The sequence below is a fragment of the Bufo gargarizans genome, chromosome 11 (genome assembly GCF_014858855.1).
Source record: "Bufo gargarizans isolate SCDJY-AF-19 chromosome 11, ASM1485885v1, whole genome shotgun sequence".
NCBI lineage: Eukaryota > Metazoa > Chordata > Amphibia > Anura > Bufonidae > Bufo > Bufo gargarizans.
In genome coordinates, this window is record NC_058090.1 from 63,153,845 (window position 1) to 63,177,567 (window position 23,723).

General features: G+C 42.7%; 1 protein-coding gene across 6 annotated transcripts in view; it reads right to left on the reverse strand.

The window, feature by feature from the left end:
- The window catches only part of PLA2G4F (phospholipase A2 group IVF), a 569,872-nt gene that overhangs the window by 367,289 nt on the left and 178,860 nt on the right, over positions 1 to 23,723 (reverse strand). For all 6 annotated transcript variants that reach the window (XM_044271892.1, XM_044271895.1, XM_044271893.1 and 3 more), the window contains exon 14: positions 19,301 to 19,415. In XM_044271892.1, coding sequence (XP_044127827.1) covers positions 19,301 to 19,415 — 115 coding nt within the window. The remainder of the gene's footprint in view (positions 1 to 19,300; positions 19,416 to 23,723) is intronic.

The window sequence follows — 23,723 nt, forward strand, 5'->3', positions numbered from 1 at the left end:
TGAATTATAACCCCCAGTACAGGAATTATATAGTGGGGAGATTCTGAATGAATCATGCAATCACTGTCTAATTGCTGATCCCGCAATAAGACTAAGGCTGGTTTCACACGGGCATGACGGATTTGATCCGGATGCGTTCAGGGTGCGTTCAGTGAAAATGCTGTGATTTTGGCACTAAAACAAGTCAGTTTTGTCTGCGATTGCGTTTAGTTGTTCCGTTTTTTCCGCGCGGGTGCAATGCGTTTTGATGCGTTTTTCACGCGCGTGATAAAAAACTGAAGGTTTACAAACAACGTCTCTTAGCAACCATCAGTGAAAAACGCATCGCACGTGCACTTGCTTGCGGATGCAATGCGTTTTTCACGCAGCCCCATTCACTTCTATGGGGCCTGTCCTGCGTTACAAACGCAGAATATAGAACATGCTGCGATTTCAAAGCATTGCAGAAGTGATGCGTGAAAAAAAAAAAACACTCATGTACACAGCCCCATTGGAATGAATGGTGCCGGATTCAGTGCGGGTGCTATGCGTTCACGTCACGCATGGCACCCGCGCGGAAATCACGCTCGTGTGAAAGGGACCTAACTGCAGCGTACTTACAATTGACCAGAGAAAAGTTAGGTTGTAACATACCAACGGTCCTCACACAAACAAGCAAATACATCATTACCTATATATGAATAGATAGCTTCTGTGTAACCCAGAGACAAAGAGATGCTATAATAGGTTGTAAAAGTAGCAACCAGGCTTATTAATAATTGTCTCATAACTCTTTGCAACTGAAAGTTTTAAATTTTTTTCTTTGTGTTTTCTCCATTATATGTTTGTAAGTAAAATTAAAAATAATAAAGACATGATTTTAAATGTTGGTTAGGGACCCCTAAGGCTGTATTCACACGTCCGCAATGTGTTTTGCGGATACACGGAGACACGGATCCGCAAAACACGGAAAGCGGCAATGTGCTTTCCGCATTTTGCGGACCGCACATTGCCGACATAATAGAATATGCCTGTTCTTGTCCGCAATTGCGGACAAGAATAGGACACGTTCTATTTTTTTGCGGAAACGGAAGCACGGATGCGGAAGTGCGGATCCGCAAATGTGGATGCGGACAGCACATTCCGTCCCCATAGAGAATGAATGGGTCCGCACCCTTTCCGCAAAATTGCGGAAAGGATGCGGACCCATTTTGCGGACGTGTGAATGGAGCCTAAAGGGATTTTTGGTCCTATAGACCATTATAGTATAATGGGCTGAGAGTTGGTCTCAGAAAGATCCCAAAGAGTGGTGAGATTCTACTGTTTTGTTACCCTGCTTGGACAGAACCCAGAGTGTGGGACTTTATGGTATCAAATATGTGTGGGCTGAAGAAAGCTTAAAGCTAAAGCTTGGACATGTTTATTATTGTTTGCTGGAATAAACTCTGCCTGTAGTGAATACAAAATTTACGCCTGTGTGTGTGAACAGTGACCGAGTTAAACCCCCCACACAATGTATACTACAGGGTGGGCTATTTATATGGATACACCTAAATAAAATGGGAATGGTTAGTGATATTAACTTCCTGTTTGTGGCACATTAGTATATGTGAGGGGGGAAACTTTTTAAGATGGGTGGTGACCATGGCAGCCATTTTGAAGTCGGACATTTTGAATCCAACTTTTGTTTTTTGAATAGGAAGAGGGTCATGTTACACATCAAACTTATTGGGAATTTCACAAGAAAAACAATGGTATGCTTGGTTTTAATGTAACTTTATTCTTTCATGAGTTATTTACAAGTTTCTGACCACTTATAAAATGTGTTTAATGTGCTGCCCATTGTTTTTTTTTTTTAAATAAGCTTTTATTTTGGGAAAGAAAAAGCAGATACATGTACCAATACAGCACCTTTGACATTCTATGAATACCAAGCAGATATCAACTTATCTTCCCACTTTTTCCCCTTTTAATCCCCTCCCCCTTCCCCCTCCCACCCATAGTAATCTTTATCACAGCGCATGAACTTGCTTTTAATACTGCCTTCTTTCTTTCCCCCGATACCCACCCCCTCCCCTGTATCTCCTTCCCCACTCCCCCTTCCTTTTTGTCTAATCTGAACATCTCGGTCACCTAGAACATCTCGCTATTCTTTACTTTTAACTTTTTTATTTCCGTTTTTCACACTTTCAGATCTCCCAGCTGGCCCTTCAGGTCCTCCTGCAGATACCACGCTGTAAGTTTAAAGGGTCCCATCAATAAGGGATATTCTGACTTGGGAATAAAATGTATCATGAACCCCCTCCATACCTTGTACAGTTTCTTCCCCAACAATTCTTTCTTGGTCACAGCCTCACTCCATTCAAGCTGAAATAGGCGTCTAACTCTGCTCAACCACATTTCCACACTAGGGACCTCTGCTGATAGCCACTTCGTTAATAAGCATCTCTTTGCCTCCAACATCATCTTATGCTCAAGAGTATTCAGGCCCTTTCTTTCACTACCTCTTCCCCCTTCAGAAGGTTGCTGTTCCTCTGCCTGGAATATAACTAAAAGGGGCGATAATTCCTTGCGTTTACTGCCTAGCTTCTTCATAGTTGTGAGCACCTGAAACCAGAAATTCTTCAGACTAGGGCACGACCAGATCCCATGAAGCAAATCTGTCCCTGGTGTATTACATTTCGGGCATGCCAGCAGTCTATCAGGTTTAGCCGGAGAGTGTGGCAAATTAAATCCATAGATAGCCCTATGTAGTATCTTAAAGTGTGTTTCTCTCATCTGTTCATTTGGTACTGCCTTATAGAGTGCCTGGATACCTGTCCGTGCAATCAATCCCAGTTCCTTAACCCCCAGCTGATTCTCCCATTTTTTGAACAAATTGCCTGCTAGCTGATCTTCCCAGGTTGTCCTTAGTATCAAATAAATTTCTGAAATGGACCTTCTACACTTATTCCCTAAAAGGGAGTCAAATTTGTTTTTCTGCCCCTCCCCGGCTAAATCACTAATGACGCTCTTTACATAGCTATGTGCTGCCCATTGTGTTGGATTGTCAATGCAACCTTCTTCTCCCACTCTTCACACACTGACAGCAACACCGCAGGCCGCCAAGGTCTCCCAATCTGACCCCCTTAGACTTTTATCTTTGGGGTCATCTGAAGGCAATTGTCTATGCTGTGAAGATACGAGGTGTGCAGCACCTGAAACTACGGATACTGGAAGCCTGTGCTAGCATTTCTCCTGCGGTGTTGCTATCAGTGTGTGAAGAGTGGGAGAAAAGGGTTGCATTGACAATCCAACACAATGGGCAGCACATTGAACACATTTTATAAGTGGTCAGAAACTTGTAAATAACTCATAAAAGAATAAAGTTACGTTAAAACCAAGCACATCATTGTTTTTATTGTGAAATTCCCAATAAGTTTGATGTGTCACATGACCCTCTTCCTATTGAAAAAACAAAAGTTGGATTCAAAATGGCCAACTTCAAAATGGCCGCCATGGTCACCACCCATCTTGAAAAGTTTCCCCCCCTCACATATACTAATGTGCCACCAACAGGAAGTTAATATCACCAACCATTCCCATTTTATTAAGGTGTATCCATATAAATGGCCCACCCTGTATTTTTTCTCCTTTATGGAGGAATGATAAGCTCCCAGAATTTAAGGTACTGGAGTGGAGAGATTTGGGGCATGGGAGAAAAGTGGAATAACCAGACTGGGTCACGTATTGGAGAATAATGTCCTTAAAAGGGAGTCTGTACAGGATTGTTCTTTTCTTTAGACTTGCACAAGCAGGAAAAACGAAGTTTAATTCATATGCAAATGAGCACTGGTAAGTGCCCAGGTGCGGCGTTCAGTGTGTAGGAGCCCAGGATGCTCTGCCTTCTTTTCACTTTACTCCTCCCCAGTCTCTGCCTTTGCCCCATCAATAAGGCAAGAGACTTGGAGGGCGGGCAAAGGAAGAGGCTGGGGAGGAGTAAAGTGAAAAGAAGGCAGAGCAGTCTGGGCACCTACACACTGAACGCCGCCCCTGGGCACTTGTGAGTGCTCATTTGCTTATGAATTAAACTTCGTTTTTTCCTGTTTGTGCAAGTCTAAAGAAAAGAACAAAGGTACCGTTACAATCCTGTATAGGTGTGCTACAGAGCCATGTAAGCTTTCAGTAAGTTTAGATAAATTTCTCATGAAACACCCATTATCCAGGATGACAAAATGGGAGCAGGAGAGATAAAGGAGGCTTAATGGTCTAATTTTTTTGAAGCCGTCCCAAAAAAATGTCTCTGTGCGAAGGCGTCACAATTGTATATCATACACTGAGTGAGTAAGATACAGGTAGGTGTTCGGTCAGACGATTGCTGCCCTAGATGTGGGGAGGAGGGGGCAGGGATGATATACAGGTCCTTCTAAAAAAATTAGCATATTGTGATAAAGTTCATTATTTTCTGTAATGTACTGATAAACATTAGACTTGCATATATTTTAGATTCATTACACACCAACTGAAGTAGTTCAAGCCTTTTATTGTTTTAATATTGATGATTTTGGCATACAGCTCATGAAAACCCAAAATTCCTATCTCAAAAAATTAGCATATCATGAAAAGGTTCTCTAAACGAGCTATTAACCTAATCATCTGAATCAACTAATTAACTCTAAACACCTGCAAAAGATTCCTGAGGCTTTTAAAAACTCCCAGCCTGGTTCATTACTCAAAACCGCAATCATGGGTAAGACTGCCAACCTGACTGCTGTCCAGAAGGCCATCATTGACACCCTCAAGAAAGAGGGTAAGACACAGAAAGAAATTTCTGAACGAATAGGCTGTTCCCAGAGTGCTGTATCAAGGCACCTCAGTGGGAAGTCTGTGGGAAGGAAAAAGTGTGGCAGAAAACGCTGCACAACGAGAAGAGGTTACCGGACCCTGAGGGAGATTGTGGAGAAGGACCGATTCCGGACCTTGGGGGACCTGCGGAAGCAGTGGACTGAGTCTGGAGTAGAAACATCCAGAGCCACCGTGTACAGGCGTGTGCAGGAAATTGGCTACAGGTGCCACATTCCCCAGGTCAAGCCACTTTTGAACCAGAAACAGCGGCAGAAGCGCCTGACCTGGGCTACAGAGAAGCAGCACTGGACTGTTGCATGTCATTCGGAAATCAAGGTGCCAGAGTCTGGAGGAAGACTGGGGAGGGGGAAATGTCAAAATGCCTGAAGTCCAGTGTCAAGTACCCACAGTCAGTGATGGTCTGGGGTGCCATGTCAGCTGCTGGTGTTGGTCCACTGTGTTTTATCAAGGGCAGGGTCAATGCAGCTAGCTATCAGGAGATTTTGGAGCACTTCATGCTTCCATCTGCTGAAAAGCTTTATGGAGATGAAGATTTCATTTTTCAGCACGACCTGGCACCTGCTCACAGTGCCAAAACCACTGGTAAATGGTTTACTGACCATGGTATTACTGTGCTCAATTGGCCTGCCAACTCTCCTGACCTGAACCCCATAGAGAATCTGTGGGATATTGGGAAGAGAAAGTTGAGAGACGCAAGACCCAACACTCTGGATGAGCTTAAGGCCGCTATCGAAGCATCCTGGGCCTCCAGCCCACATCTCAGCAGTGCCACAGGCTGATTGCCTCCATGCCACGCCGCATTGAAGCGGCCATTTCTGCAAAAGGATTCCCGACCAAGTATTGAGTGCAGAACTGAACATAATTATTTGAAGGTTGACTTTTTTTGTATTAAAAACACTTTTCTTTTATTGGTCGGATGAAATATGCTAATTTTTTGAGATAGGAAATTTGGGTTTTCATGAGCTGTATGCCAAAATCATCAATATTAAAACAATAAAAGGCTTGAACTACTTAAGTTGGTGTGTAATGAATCTAAAATATATGAAAGTCTAATGTTTATCAGTACATTACAGAAAATAATGAACTTTATCACAATATGCTAATTTTTTGAGAAGGACCTGTACATGCTCTGGCAATGTTGAATGCTTATCTCTTACTGGGATTCAGTGTTGAAGATAATCTCTGACTGTTATCAAGTGACCCTGCGGAAAGACCCTAAGATATGTATACTAGATTTGGTGCAGGATCTACAATTGTCAGAACATGAGAAAGTGGCTGTGGGAAGAGTCTACTGTTTTGTTACCCTGCTTGGACAGAACCCAGAGTGGTGGGACGTTATGGTATAGTTACATAGTTAATACAGTTAATAAAAGACATACGTCCATCAAGTTCAACCAAGGGATAGGCGGGGATGTGAATCCCAAAAGGAATTGAGACTCAGATTTCTACACGTTTTCATAAGCATTAATGTTTTTTACTTTTAAGAATTCGTCTAAACCCTTTTTTAAACTGTCTACTGTTCCTTCTGTGACCATGTCCTGAGGAAGTAAAGAAGCTTTGACGCTTCCGGAGAACAGAAGTTAAACTAACTTGTCTATAATTACCTGTGGAGGACCTAGATCCTTTTTTGAATATGGGCACCACGTTTGCCTTGCGCCAATCACTTGGCACTGTACCAGTACCTACAGAATCTTTAAAAATTATAAACAGGGGACAGCAATGATTGCACTGTGCTCTTTAAAGGGAACCTGTCACCGGGATTTTTTGTATAGAGCTGAGGACATAAGTTGCTAGATCGCCACTAGCACTTCCGCAATACCCAGTCCCCATAGCTCTGTGTGCTTTTATTGTGTAAAAAAAAAACTATTTGATACATATGCAAATTAACCTGAGATGAGTCAGAGCTAGAAAATACAGTCATGTGAAAAAATTAGGACACCCTTTGAAAGCATGTGGTTTTTTGTAACATTTTTAATAAAAGGTTATTTCATCTCCGTTTCAACAATACAGAGAGATTAAAGTAATCCAACTAAACAAAGAAAACTGAAGAAAAGTCTTTTCAAGATCTTCTGTAAATGTCATTCTACAAAAATGCCTATTCTAACTGAGGAAAAAGATAGGACACCCTCACATGTATTCCCTCTTAAATTGGCTCAGATCTCACACAGGTATATCACACCAGGTGCACATAATTAGTAGATCGTTACTCTGCATGTTGAATGAGGCTTGCCCTATTTAAACCTCAGACATTTAGTTTGGTGTGCTCCTGACTGTTGAAGTGAGAGTGAGCACCATGGTGAGAGCAAAAGAGCTGTCAGAGGACTTCAGAAAAAAGATTGTAGCAGCCTATGAGTCTGGGAAGGGATTTAAAAAGATCTCAAAAGATTTTGAAATCAGCCATTCCACTGTCCGGAAGATAGTCTACAAGTGGAGGGCTTTCAAAACAACTGCCAACATGCCCAGGACTGGTCGCCCCAGCAAGTTCACCCCAAGAGCAGACCGCAAGATGCTAAAAGAGGTCTCCAAAAACCCTAAAGTGTCATCTCGAGAACTACAGCAGGCTCTGGCTACTGTTGATGTAGAAGTACATGCCTCTACAATCAGAAAGAGACTGTACAAGTTTAACTTGCATGGGAGGTGTGCAAGGAGGAAACCTTTGCTTTCCAAGAGAAACATCGAGGCCAGACTGACATTTGCCAGAGATAAAGTTGACAAAGACCAGGACTTCTGGAATAATGTTCTTTGGACAGATGAGTCCAAAATTGAATTATTTGGACACAACAGCAGAGGACATGTTTGGCGTAAACCAAACACAGCATTCCAAGAAAAGAACCTCATACCAACTGTGAAGCATGGAGGTGGAAGTGTCATGGTTTGGGGCTGCTTTGCTGCAGCAGGACCTGGTCAGCTCACCATCATAGAATCCACGATGAATTCTACTGTGTATCAGAAGGTGCTTGAAGAACATGTGAGACCATCAGTTAGAAAATTAAAGCTGAAGCGGAACTGGACCATGCAACATGACAATGACCCAAAACATACTAGTAAATCAACCATTGATTGGCTGAAAAAGAAGAAATGGAGAGTCCTGGAATGGCCAAGTCAAAGTCCAGATTTGAATCCCATTGAGATGCTGTGGGGTGACTTGAAAAGGGCTGTACGTGCAAGAAACCCCTCAAACATCTCACAGCTGAAAAAGTTCTGCATTGAGGAGTGGGGTAAAATTTCCTCAGACCGATGTCGAAGACTGGTAGATGGCTACAAGAACCGTCTCACTGCAGTTATTTCAGCCAAAGGAGGTAACACTCGCTATTAGGGGCAAGGGTGTCCTATCTTTTTCCTCAGTTAGAATAGGCATTTTTGTAGAATGACATTTACAGAAGATCTTGAAAATACTTTTCTTCAGTTTTCTTTGTTTAGTTGGATTACTTTAATCTCTCTGTATTGTTGAAACGGAGATGAAATAACCTTTTATTAAAAATGTTACAAAAAACCACATGCTTTCAAAGGGTGTCCTAATTTTTTTCACATGACTGTATGACTCTTTGGTCACACAAGTAAGATATGACTCTTTTATGTTAATTTGCATAAAAGGCAGGAAGTACCAAAATGCATAATACTTATTGAATTTGTCTGCAAATGAAATTAAAAATTGTATTTATATGTTTAGGGTAACACAATGAACATTTAGAAACGCTCAGTGAGGGTAGCATAGTAGTAGTGACAGGTTCACATTTACCCTATTTAACTTCTTTTGGACCATATCTACAGTTAGCTAATTGAGTATATCACTGGATGTACTAACAGCCCTAGCACCACAAATATTAGCTCCTTTTTCTTTTTTTTGTATATACAGAGCTAAAAAACCTATTTAGGAACTCTGCCTTTTTCTTATCTTCAGTGACTACAACCACCCATCCTTTACCTTTATTTAGGGGACATACCTGCTCAGACCTAGTTTTTTTTAGGATTTATATATTAAAAAACATTTTGGGATTTGTTTTTCTTTCTTTTGCTACCTGCTGTAGCCCTTATTAAGCCCTTATTAAGCCCTTTGTAATCTTCAAACGCTACAGCTGACCCCTCAGATTAGTATTTTTTAAATGCCCTCTTTTTTTGGTCTTTTATTGCCTTTTTTACAGTAGCTGTAAGCCATGGGGGGCTTAATTGTAGCCGGTTATACTTGTTACCTAAAGGGATACATTTTTTTAGTGCAATTACTCGATGTGGATTTGAAGCTCTCCCATTTATCCTCAGTATTATGCGACAGTAGCTGCTCCCAGTCTATCCCCTGAAATGCTCCCATTAACCAAGGGAAATTAACCTTTTTGAAATTCAGTGTCTTTGCTCTGCCTGACAGTTTGCTTTTTATAGTTTAGGGGGAATATAATATAATATCACTATTACCTAGTATTTCTCGAACAGTAAAATTGCTAGGAATCTCATTGCATACCACTGTATAGAAACACTTCCACCATTAACAGTTGAGTTTGTGAGGACGGTGAACTCTATGCTCATACAAAAAAGGGTGGTATTCCAGAAGAGGGGAGTGGTGTCTAAATTTGACAAATTATGGTTGCCATGGATAACCAATAGCATTCTAACTACTCGTACTCTGAGAGTTACTTAGGAGGAGACAGGGATGGACGCTTGCTCCTGAGACCAGAATGAGAAGGGGAGGGATATAAGTTGGAAAATATCTCTGATTGTGACTAATGGATATATGTCTGTATACTTTTGAGTTGTATCTTCGGTTTAATACTTTTTTAATTAATTTTAAGAAAGGACATACATTGTTGTTCTTAAAAGAAAAAAACACAAAAAAAACACAAAAAAAAACACAAAACACAGATGGCTACATAGTTAGCACCATACATAATCACATTAGCAACACTGGTAGCCAATATACATACTACATTAAGGTACAAAACAACAGAGATAAGTAGCAATACAGACGAACATACAGTGCAATCGTTGGGGTACATTTATGTAGGCATAGTTTTATCAAATATAGACTCATATACAGAGCCTTAACAATACAGATCAATTATATTTGAATATATTAAACAGGAGATGGTGCAGAGAGCGATGAAGCTCTCCATATGCTCCATTCCCTCTCGAATCTCACGGCCGCGTCGTCGGCTCCCGCCAACACACGCTCATATATATAAGTAGAATTTAGCCTTCGGATAACCTCCGTTAGGCAAGGAACATACTGTGATTTCCAATTTTTGACTATGGCCAATTTGGTTGAAAGAAAAAGGTGTCCCAGTACCACCCTCCTCTCGCATGGTATCCCAGCCAGGTCAATCCATAGAAGGGCCAGTGAGGGGGATGGCGGGAGCTGAAAACCCAGTAGATCCGAGGCAAGAGAGAATGTAGCTCTCCAAATATCTTGCAGCCTCGGACAAGACCATAAAATGTGATACAATGTGCCTCTATTGCCACATCCCCGCCAACATAAACACGAAAGGTCCGGAGATATATGACTCAGGCGATCTGGTGTATAGTACCACCTTAGTATGGTCTTCATCAAGGACTCATAGTGCGAAGCGCATCTAATATTTTTTTTTATACAAGAAAAGGCTGCCGACCACTGTTCATCCGTGAACACCAACCCCAAATCCCTTTCCCATGTAAGCAGCGGAGTCGTTTTAACAAATAATCCCTTATCCCCCATCATCATATACACAGGCCGTAGTCGTGTGCACTGTGGCGGAGCCAATGACCACAGACTAAACACCTCCCGATTGCACACCAGATTAAACGGACGATTAGCTGTAAAAAAATGTCTAATACACAAATATTTATAAAAATCTGTGTGTGGAATCAGAAACTGCTCATGAAGGTGTTCAAAGGGGCAGAGGGTGTCCGAAATAAATAATTTGGAGAGAAGGTCCAATCAGCCCCGTGCCCAGGACAACACTGAAATATTCGGGATAAGAAAATTAAGAATAGTTACTGGGGCGCTGGGCGGAAAGGATCCAGACTCCAAAGTACACGATCCATGGAATCGGACCCAACTTTTCAAAGCCATGTGTACTAACGTCGGAAGAGATGGCCAATTAAATGCCGGATGAAGAGCTGCGAGCAAAAGAGTTTTTAAGTTATTACCAGGTGATAATATTGTTTCTATATGTACCCACTGTTTCGCATAATTACCTACCCACCATTCCCTTAACTGTGATACCTGTGAAGCCAAAAAATACTCATGAATATTCGGAAGGCCCAATCCCCCCCGAAGTTTAGGTCTCTGCATTATTGAAGTTGCTATTCTCGGTTTATGTCGTTTCCAGATTAAAGCATTAATCAGTTTAGAACACTTCTGGAAAAAACTGCTTTGGGGGATAATAGGTAATGTCTTAAATATGTACAGGAGTTTTGGGAGGATAAACATCTGAAATGATGCAATACGACCTACCCAAGACACCTCATATTTAGTCAGATTACCGAGCTCCTTCTCCAAAAGCTTCAGCAATGAGACATAATTTACTACAAATAGCTTCTTGAATGATGCTGTAAGCTTTATCCCCAGATAATCAATTTGGTTGTTTTGCCAATCTAAATCAAAGGTATCCTTCAACTTCTTTATCTGTACAGAAGGGATGTTTATTGGGAGAGCCTGGGATTTAAGGGCGTTCAATTTATAGGACGAGACATCTCCGAATCGGGTTATAACATCAATGGCAGTTTTTAAAGAGATTTGAGGATTTGACAACGTCAAAATGATGTCGTCTGCATATAAGCTGATTTTGTGTTCCGTACTCCCTATATCAACTCCCTTCACATCAGGACATTGGCGAAGGGCCTGAGCCAGAGGTTCTATAGTCAGAACAAATATCAGGGGAGGCAGGGGGCAGCCCTGGCGGGTACCATTACTAATATTAAAGGGGTCGGAGAGGAGTGCCCCATTGACCCACACTCTGGCACTTGGTTGAGTATAAAGTGCCCTGATAGCCGCCAGGACTGCCCCCGTAAATCCCATCTTCCCCAGCACCGAGAAGGCGAACCGCCAATTAATGCGGTCAAACGCCTTCTCGGCGTCTAGGGTAACCAAAAGCGTTGGAATTTTTCCTCTCTGGACATAGTCCAGAATATTTAATGTCCGCCTAGTATTATCCTGCAGCTGCCTACCTCTTACGAATCCAACCTGGTCCGTATGAACAAGGGTAGCAATACAGGGAGCCAGATGACTTGCCAACACTTTTGCATAGATCTTTGCATCTGTATTTAACAGTGATATCGGACGATAATCCCTTACGTCATCCGAAAGAAGGTCAGTTTTTGGAATGGTGACTATCCTCGCCTCCAACATCTCTTTTGGAGGACGACCGGTACTCACCATTTCCCCAAAGATCTGACATAAGTAAGGGGAGAGTTCTTTTTGGAATAATATGTGTTTGAAAAGCCGTCTGGCCCTGGTGCTTTATTATTCGGTAATGTTATAATAATGTCTAGGATTTCCTGCTCTGTCATTGGGGAGTTTAATTTCCCTAACTGGGCCTCAGTAAGATTCGGAAGGTCAATAGAATCTAGAAACTGATCTATAGCCACCGAGTTTACAGAAGACATATCCGGAAGGGATTCTAAATTATAGAGGGTTTTATAGTAACTCCGAAAGGAATTCGCTATGCCCTGTGGATCAATGATCTTTTTATTCGTAATTTTTGATGTTATATATGGGATCTTGTTTTTAGTAGTTCTCTCCTTCAATCTATGTGCTAATAATTCCCTGATTTATTATCCTGTGCATAATATAGTGCACAGGTCTTTTTTAAATCGTTCTCATATCTATAAAGTAAATGCTCCTTCAATTGGAGACGTAGATTCTGCAACCTAGTTCCTATAATGGCGGTGGGATTGCTTTTGTTACTAGACTCCAGGGACCTTATCTGCAGGGTCAGGGCGGTTGTCCGTTCCTCTCTCTCCTTCTTTGCTATACATCCAATTTTTATATGCAGACCTCTCATATAGGCCTTATGGGCATTCCAAAGAGAGAAAGGATTAGACACTGATCCCTCATTGATGCGAAAAAATTCCTTTAAACCCTCCTGCAGTATTGATCTATGTTTAGGGTGCTCTAGTAAGTGGATATTATCACGCCAAAGAAAGACTGGGGGTCTATTAGAATCCTCGCCAATTGTTAAAGTAACAGGCGCCTGGTCAGACCATGTAATCATCCCTATGGATGAACCTACTGCTATGTTTAACAAGTGGCGATCTACTAGGAAGAAGTCAATCCTAGAATATGTTTGATGGACATTTGAAAAAAAGGAAAAATCCTTTTCTCCCCCATGATGAAACCTCCATGATGAAACCTCCAGACATCATAGAGATCCTCTCTCAATAAGAGGGAGTTGAGACCCCGGATGGACCCACCAAACCCTGTTGACGAGTCCATAGCTGGATCCAATATAGAGTTGAAGTCTCCACCCCAGAGGATCAAACCCCTCTTAATCATATTCACCTTAGTCACTAAATTACGTAAGAAGCGTAGCTGGTGTCTATTCGGAGCGTATACGAATACCATGGTGAAAATCACGCTATTTACGGATGCCACCATGATAATGTATCGCCCATTTTGGTCAACCATGGATTTAAGCAGTTGGAATACAACCGAATCCCTAATTGCTACCATCACACCTCTCTGTTTTTTCGTATAATGAGAATGGAAAACATGTGGAAAGTGAGCACTTTTAAGTCTAAATGCATCCTCCTTCAGGAGATGTGTCTCGGTTGCACAGACTATATCCCCTTTCATGGTCTCTACATCCCTCCACAGCATGGACCTCTTAAACGGGCTATTTAGACCCTTCACATTTATTGCAACGATTTTACAGACCATCTTTCCATGGGTCCATGCTGTGGAGGGATTGAACCCCCACCGGATCAGGTCTCCACCATATTAAGGCCTGTAAACAATGTATCCCATCTTTGCACTGTGAAACAATACATAAACCACAGACAATTCTACATAAAAAAGAAAAAAAAAAAAGAACAACAACAACAACATAAAACACAATTATTTTAAGACAAACAAAAACCCGGCATATAATGCCATTAATCCTTTGAAGGGACATATATTTCGGCTCATGGCCGGAAGAGGCTGCTCGGCGTTGCCCCCACACCCTCTACCCTACTAGATTCCCCTCGGCTATGGGGCCTTTTCTCCTGGGTCACTAAATGCCATTCAGAGTCCAGGGGAGTAGGTGGACTTTTATCCGGGATTTCCATCTTGATATTCCAAGAGTCTAACAATTGCTTCCCGGACTTCATGGAAATTACAACATGTACAGTTCCCTGGTGATGGATCAGGACTCTGGTCGGAAATCCCCATCTATAAGGGATATTATTCCGTCGCAACGCAGCCGTAAACGCACCCAGCTGACGACGCTGTTGCAGGGTGGTAGCAGATACGTCCGCAAAAATCTTAATCTGATGGTACGGGGAAGGCAAAGTACCTAATTTTCTGGATGCTGCTAATAGCACTTCTTTAACATGAAAAAAGTGAATCCGTACCACAGTATCCCTCGGTAATGAGCTAGGGAGATGCTTAGGTCTCATCACCCTATGTGCTCTATCTAGGGTCAAGTCCTGTGGGGTGAGGTCAGGAGTCAGGATTTTCATTATGTTTTGTAAGTAGGGAGTCAGATCTTTTAATGCAATTTCTTCAGGGATCCCTCGGAATTTGAGGTTATTACGGCGTGATCTATCTTCTAGATCAACTACCTTAGCCTTAAGCCACGCTATTTCCCCCTTCATATCGCTGTGAGCCTCTTTAAGTTGGTTATAGGATACAGCATAATCCTCCATCCTCAATTCAATAGAATCCACCCTGCTCCCCACCTCTTTGAGTTGTATCTTGGTTGTACAATGGAAACACTCTGTAGATAAGCAGATGTCACAATAAAATAAATCTGTTATAAAAAAATAATAACTATGCTCTCCAAGTACTGGCCCTGAAGCTTACAGTGCCGTAAACAGTATCCTCCAAAAATAATTGTGCCAAGCCGATACTGTGCCAGGCTCTTCCCACTGTAACAATTCTCCCAAAAGTCTCACCAATAGAAATAATTATCTGCCAGAGTTTACCAAGTAGTAACAGTGCCCCCAATAGTAATAATGTCCCTCATTTTACTCCAGAAGTAATAATGCCTCTATAGTGCTAGTACTAGTGCCATACTAAAAATCAAGCCCCCCAGTGGAAATGAAGCCTTCTATAATAGTAGTAATATTTCCCCCTATAAAGTGAGACAGTACAAAAATGCTCCCTTATAATGTATGCCAGTGCAAAAATGCCTCTTTTCTAGAGCCCCTCATTTCCCCATAGTGCTTACCATAGTTACAAAATAATTATCCCCTCTATTGTGGCATGCTGCGACATAAAAATAATAAACTAAAATACTTACCTCCATTCTGCTGCCTGTAATGTGGTGCAGGACACAGACCTCTTTCAGCCCGTGCCCTGAGCTGTATGCTGCCCAGATCAGGCAATGCGATGATGACACAGTTAACAGGCACTAGGACTAAAGCCTATAAGGGAGAATGGCAGGGCAGGGAGACATTGCTCCTATGCCTCGCCACAGCATTCAATTGTTTCGCTGTCCTGAGAACGGCGATACAGCTGAATATGCAGAGATGAGCCTTTTCGCAGTGGAAGCCACTACCTGGTGCCGCCTGAAGCAATTGCCTCACCTCGCCTCATTGGCGGTGCACACCTCGGAGTGAGAGATTGAGTGCATGAAATAGATCTACCCTTGGCAGTCGCACCCAGGTCATGTGACAGGGCAGTCTCTGTACATGACAAAGTATTGCTGCTACCACTACTACTACCCCTACACAGCTCCTATCTATCCGTACTGTACTGCTGCTACTGTGCTATTGCTGCCATTACTACTATCCCAACACAGCCAAACATCTCCTGTCTTGACTTAAGTTTTTGACTGTGCTTCCACTGCTGCCACTACTATTACTTCTACACTGCTGTATGCCTTGTCCATGAGATTCCATATCCACACTGTATTGTTGCGGTTCCTTCCCCCCCCCCCCCCCCCCCAAAAAAAAAAAAAAGATTGCATTCTGGTTCAGAACATGTAACTGCTTTCGATACAACCATGATTTGTACATATGAAACTGGCTGACCTGTTACATGTGCACTTGGCAGCTGAAGGCATCTGTGTTGGTCCCATGTTCATATGGACATACCGGACATTCGGCTCCCGGAGGTGTAAACTCGCGCTTGTGCGCTCATTTAAATCAAGCCAGCACAGGGAAGCCCTACTGCCTTACCAAACACGGCAGGTGGCAGTCTGGACACTATTGGGGCATCTCACCAGTAAGTTTCTTCACCTATGGGACGCCAAGAGATGGGCGATCCAGTAAGTAAATACCAACGTTTTATTTTTTATTTATTTTCAGGTGACATCCCTCTTCATCGATAAGAGAGTCTGTGTGAGCTATCCTGCCCCAAGTATGGCCTGCCTCACGGTATCATCCAGGACATAGTATTTACACTTTTTATCTATCTATTTATCCTGCTCTGATCCATGATGTTATTCATAACAACTATCATCCTTTAACCGACCCCCTGATGAACCGTAGTGGCGAAATGCGATAAGGTTAAAATCAACATCAGCATATGTGTTAAAATTCCCAAGGTACAGGGCTGTACAAGGCCAGACAGGGTAGGTACGGGGACAGGGTGATCCCACCATCAGGGTTCATCCCTGGGCAAAGGGTTAACCTAGGGCGGGTACAGGGAGAGAACCATCCCCAGCACCCATAATAAGTGCCCTAACCTTTCCCTATATCCCACACCTCTCATAAATGTCATTAGTGCCCTTGGAATTTGCATTACTTACATCTTATTTATTATTTGCACCAATTCACAGTGGTAGCTGGGCGATATCCTGTCCTGATATATATGTTTTTTGGTCACCCAGTTTTCATAGGGTGATACTTTTTGCTTTTTAAATTGAACTAATAAAAGCTACATTTTAAAAGGGTCCAACCTGTAGGCTAATATTCACTTTCACAGACACTTATACTATTGTTATATATCTAATTTTCCTTAGAGTTTTTTCCCATGTTCATATGTGCCTGCAATAATGAGAAATATGATGTTTTGATATATGCTTTCAAACATGCAGACTTGTGTTTTCTTTTTACCTCATTGTGCCAATTATTATATGTGAGTGAGCAAAAGATGTCATACTCACAAGTTGCTGGTAAAACCTTTTGTTTCTTTTTATTTCTTAAATTCATTCCACTATAAAATGGTACATCATGAGGGATGCTGAGACAGACATAGTTCACACCTCCTTCCCTCCAAGTGATGTTTTCAGGAAAACACGGCCCCTTACTCATGCGTGCAGGTAGAGGAGGAGGTGAGAGATACAAAATACATAGCCATCAGGGATGAGTGAACTTCAAGTTTTGAAGTTCAAGTTTGGGTTTGGTTAGATGCTGAATTGCGTTATGGGTTCAGTTTCCACTGATCATAACGCAATTCCATGACAGAATGCATAACGAAATGCCTTTAGAGCCATTCCGTCATGATAGAAGTCTATGGCTAGCATTACGGATCCATCCAGTTTCCGCTATGCAAGAGAGAACTATCCTGCATAATGGAAACCGGACAGATCCATTATGCTGGCTATAGACTTCTATTATGAGGGAATGCATAATGGAATGCCTCTAAAAGACTTCTATGACTTCTAAGTCTGCATGTTTGAAAAACTATCACTGCTGGGTTAAGTAGAGCTCCCGGCGTAGACTTGCATTTGCTACAGGTGACTGAAGTGCTACATATTATACAGGTTTTCATATATGCAACTGCCACACCCTCTCTACTCTGACTAACAGGGGCAGGCGTGATGATGTTTTTGCTGGCTAGCCCTGTCAATCAAAGTGTTGAGGGCATGGCATTTGCACAGAGAGTTGAGCCTGTATGAGTAATGGTAAGGCCCCTGTTGAGCCTAGAGGCTCATATATATCAAAATATAATTTTTCTTCGAAATGTGGGCACATATGAACAAGGTATCAACACAGGATGCCTGCCAAGCACACAGGTACAAATCTAAGACAGATGCCCTATAAGGTATACATTTTGGACCTCTTCAAACGAAGGCCCCATTCAGACATCCGCACTTTAGGTCCAGATCCGTTCCGCAAAAATGCAGGACGGGTACAGACCCATACATTTTCAACGGGGACGGAAAAGATGCGGACACACACAGTGTGCTGTCTGCATCCGCATTTCCGTTCCGCGGCTCAGCAAAAACATAGAACATGTCCTATTCTTGTCCACAGCTGCGGACAAGAATAGGCATTTCTATTGTGGTGCCGACCCGGTGTTTTGCAGATCCCCAAAACACTGCGGATGTGTGAATGAATCATAAGCCACTGTTTTTTCAATACCACAATGTGTGTTTAAATGCCATCAGGTGTCTGCCTCCAATAAGAGGAAATATTTGGAGCATTTTTTTAATCTTAAAAAGCATAACAAATCCAACAGTGCAGTATTTTTTATGATTTCTAAATACTTTAAAGGGATTCTGTCACCTCCCCTAAGCCAAAAAACGATTTTAAAGCAGCCATGAAGCACAGCTTACCTGGATTAGGCTGTGCTCTTTTATCTTGAAATCCGTCCAGCAGTTACTGCAAAAAACGACTTTGATTGATATGTAAATGTGTCCTGAAGGTGCCCAGAGGGGCGTTTTGTTCCTCTTAGAGAGCCCAGTACCGCCCCTCTTACAGTGCCCAGCCCGCCTTCCTTGTACTGTCTAACCGCCGCCCCCAGCCTGCCACAGCCTCTCCTCCCCCTCCCTCAAGCCGAACGAACTCTCGCACAGGCGCAGTACCCACTGAGGGCTGCACCTGTGCGATCAGCAGGAGACTGAGGGCAGCAGCTTCATCCTCGTCACTGGGCATGCGCTGAGCCCAGTGACGTCCGATGCTCGCTCTTCCCTGTTGACTGAGGGAAGAGCGAGCATCGGACGTCACTGGGCTCGGCGCATGCCCAGTGACGAAGATGAAGCTGCTGCCCTCAGTCTCCTGCTGATCGCACAGGCGCAGCCCTCAGTGGGTACTGCGCCTGTGCGAGAGTTCGTTCGGCGTGAGGGAGGGGGAGGAGAGGGAGGAGAGGCTGTGGCAGGCTGGGGGCGGCGGTTAGACAGTACAAGGAAGGCGGGCTGGGCACGGTAAGAGGGGCGGTACTGGGCTCTCTAAGAAGATCAAAACGCCCCTCTGGGCACCTTCAGGACACATTTACATATCAATCAAAGTCGTTTTTTGCAGTAACTGCTGGACGGATTTCAAGATAAAAGAGCACAGCCCAATCCAGGTAAGCTGTGCTGCATGGCTGCTTTAAAATCGTTTTTTGGCTGAGGGGAGGTGACAGAATCCCTTTAAGAAACAAACACTCTTTTATATTCTTAATTAGGAAGAATGTGTAAGTAACTGAAAAATCCCATACCTGCAAAGTCTCCTCCATTAATATTCACTCTGACGTTAACACCAGCATAGATGGGATAAGGATTTTGACCCCTTAACACAGAGTTCTGTTGGTCTGAAAGTCTAGCTGGATTATCCTGCAATACAGTTGTGTATCTGGATATATTATTTCAAGCCTATTAATGTTAATTTTGCAAGACCTTTGCAGCAATAATTACTAAGCTATACCATGAGCCCTTGGAAACCCCCCTTTCATTTCACACAAAGTTGTAATTTGCCCATGTGCACAGAGCCTTATTTTAAAGGGGTTGTCCAAGATTAGAAAAACATAGTTGCCTTCTTCCAAAAACAGCACCACACCTGTCCATAGGTTGTGTATGGTATTGCAGCTAAGCTCTATTCAATTTAATGAAGCTATGATGCATTACTAGAAACAACCTATGGACAAGTTGGGCACAGTATTTGGAAGAAGGCAGTCATGTTTTTTCTAACCCTGGACGACCCCTTTAAAGTAAAATGTAATCATCTTCCCTTTTGTATTAATCCTATACAGCCTCAATAGCTATCGACTAGGGGCTCTTTCACATCTGCGTTCTTTTCTTCTGGCACAGCGTTCCATCGTCGGGGCTCTATGCCGGAAGAACCCTGATCAGTTTTATCTTAATGTATTCTGAATGGAGTGAAATCCGTTCAGGATGCATCAGGATGTCTTCAGTTCCGGAACGGAACGTTTTTTGGCCGGAGAAAATACCGCAGCATGCTGCGCATTTTGCTCCGGCCAAAAATCCTGTACACTTGCCGCAAGGCCGGATCCGGAATTAATGCCCATTGAAACGTCGTTTCGGCGCATTGCCGGATCAGACGTTTAGCTTTTTCTGAATGGTTACCATGGCTGCCGGGACGCTAAAGTCCTGGCAGCCATGGTAAAGTGTAGTGGGGAGCGGGGGAGCAGCATACTTACCGTCCGTGTGGCTCCCGGGACGCTCCAGAGTGACGTCAGGGCGCCCCACGCGCATGGATGACGTGATCGCATGGCACGTCATCCATGCGCATGGGGCGCTCTGACGTCATTCTGGAGCGCCCCGGGAGCCGCACGGACTGTAAGTAAGTATGCCGCTCCCCCGCTCCTACTATGGCAACTAGGACTTTAATAGCGTCCTGGCTGCCATAGTAACACTGAAAGCATTTTGAAGACGGATTCGTCTTCAAATGCTTTCAGTACACTTGCGTTTTTCCGGATCCGGCGTGTAATTCCAGCAAGTGGAGTACACGCCGGATCCGGACAACGCAAGTGTGAAAGAGGCCTAAACCTGCAGACACCTTCCAACACTTCTGGTGGGGACATCTCCTGGGCTCAGGTAAAAAATATTAGTTCTCCAGTGCTCACACATTAGACTCGCTGAACCCGCTGTTCTTGCCTTTTGGCCACAATATTCCATCAAAACAAATGAAGGAACCCCTCCCTAAAGGATTTGTTTGGGAAAAGCTCCCATAAGTTGCCATATTACATCCTGTAAGGACTGAACAATATAAGAGAGTTATTGTAGAGGAATGTTTATTAACATAAAACACTTATATTGAATTCTAGAATGGTGAAAAGTCAGGTATAAAAGCCCCCATATTGTCGGCCAAACTCGCCAAGAACAGCAGGTTTAGCTGTCAATTTAATGTGTATATGGAGCTCCCAACTCTCCCGTTACATGATGATGTTACAGGAAAGAAGAATAAGGCCTCTTTCACACGGGTGAGATTTCCACACGGGTGCAATGCGCGAGGTGGTCGCATTGTACCCGCACTGAATCCGGACCCATTCATTTCTATGGGGCTGTGCACATGAGCGGTGATTTTCACGCATCACTTGTGCGTTGCATGAAAATTGCAGCATGCTCTATTTTGTGCGTTTTTCATGTGACGGACCATGTGATGAGCGCAATGATATCACCACAGGTCCTTCTCTTCAAAGAAGAAAGAAGAGAAGCCGGGCTGTGCGAACAAATGGATTAAGGTGAGGTAAAAAAAAAAAAATGTAACCCCTCCATCACTATTTTACTTAGGATTCTGTATTAAGAATGCTATTATTTTCCCTTATAACCATGTTATAACACCTAACCCAAACCCGAACTTCTGTGAAGAACTCCGGGTTCAGATACCAAACATGCCAATTTTTCTCACGCGCGTGCAAAACACATTCAAATGTTTTGCACTCGTGCAGAAAAATCGTGCATTTTTCCGCGACGCACCCGCATCTTATCCGACCCAAATCCGTGACGCCCGTGTGAAAGAGGCCTAAGGTGAAGTGAATACTTTGCCTGATCCTTTTGTTCTCCCAGTGACAGAGCGATTTTTTCCTCTCTCCCCATTGACAAGACATTAACATTTACCTGAACTGAATGTGCATGTGGAGGGATTTGGAATAGAAAGTTGTCTACAGAACGATTGTTCAACCAACAGCTACTGAATATGTATGTCCAACTTAAAGGACATCTGTTAGCCGATTTCTACCTTTGAAACTGGCTAACCTGTTGCATGTACACTTGGCAGCTGAAGGCATCTGTGTTGGTCCCATGTTCATATGTGCCCGCATTGCTGAGAAAATTGATGTTTTAATATATGTAAAGAAGCCTATATGAGCAAGGGGGCATTACACCTAGAGGCTCAGCTCTCTCTGCAACTGCCACACTGTATCCACTTTGACTGACAGGACCAGGCAATGTAAACGTCATCACACCTGGTACTGTCAATCAAAGTACAGAGGGTGTGGTAGTTGCAGAGAGAGCTGAGCCTCCAGGTATAATGACAACGCTCCCGTTGCTCCTAGAGGCTCATTTGCATATATTACAACATAGTAAAAATTCACGTTGCTGCCTGTTTTCCAACATCTGTTAAATGTCTTTGAAGCACAATAGAAATAGCTAATTATATTTGATAAAATATTTCACATAATATTTCAGCAGCTTATCTTACCAGAAACTTTTTCTTTTAAGGGAACACACTGCTAAGGGGTCAGCCTTTTTTTACTTTTAAGGACCAAGCAATTTTTTTCAAGTTTTTATCAATATATAAATTGAAGCACGTTTATCGACCACCTTATGCCAGTTTTCTGGCATTAAAAAAAGTGTACGTTTTTATAAACACTTCTAGTTAGTGTACATTTCAGAACTGGTGCACAGGCCTGCCAAGATGCACTACAATTATAAGTTGTGCCTAGTTGTTTTCAGTGTCCCCGCATCAGCCTTAATCAATTGGTCCCTTATGCTCCTAGACCTGCGATAAGACATCAATGGAGGAGAATGGAATTCCTCAATTGTATTGCGACAACCTCCCAATATATTCCAATGGCGTTGAATAATATTATCTATATCTACGCTCTGTTCAGAGTGCGTCGAGATAAAAGGAATCCTGACCGCTTTGGAATATGAGGTCTTACTTATGAGTGTTTTATTCCCGTTTAGTTTTATAGCCATTTCCTTTTTTTCTTGTAATAATTTGGTTGGATAACCCAGTCTGTGGAATTTTTTCACAAGTGTGTCCAAAGTTTTATCGAACACACTAGGGTCTGAGACTATACATCTAGCCCTTAGAAACTGTGAATACGGTAAAGATCTGACAATTGGTCTGGGTGATTACTACTGTATGTCAATAACGTGTTCCTATCAGTGGGCTTGTGCAACATGCCCTCTCTCAAGCTCATGTTCGTATCTAGGAATTGCATTTCAGTATGGGAATGTACCAATGAGAATTGAAGAGCACTGTCAATCCCATTGAGAAACATATCACCCCCTGCATACCTTCCAAATCGATCCTCTGTAATTTAAGCAAAAAATCTGTTGTGTCCTGTATGTAGGAGCTGCCTCCACATGAAAAACTTTGCAGTAATTTATCAAGGAAAACCGGGGTGATCGGATGCGTTACAGAAAGGTAATCCACCCCCTTGTTTGCATTAGAGACGGTGCTGCCACTTTTTTCTTTTTTTCTACATACAGCATATGTGTTTTTTTGCACGTCTTCCTATATTTTATAATTTTTTACCATGTCTACTGATGAACAAGTCATACCCGGAGGCTTCACATATACACAGGAGGCAGCCGACAGAATCTTGCGTGGAATAGAAGGAGATGCCACTTTCCTTACTACTCCAACGGCTAAAGAGCTGAAAAGGAAATATGAATTTTTATCTAAAAGATCTATTTCTTTACGTTTACACATGACCACCTTGGGAGAATATTACAAGGCACAATGTATCCTGAGAGGGATAAGGTATAATTTATTTTCTGGTTGTCCGTCTTTTTGCAAGAGGTTTGAAAACCTACAGTTGCAAGAAGAAGTATGTGAACCCTTTGGAATGATATGGATTTCTGCACAAATTGGTCATAAAATGTGATCTTATCTTCATCTAAGTCACAACAATAGACAATCACAGTCTGCTTAAACTTATAACACACAAT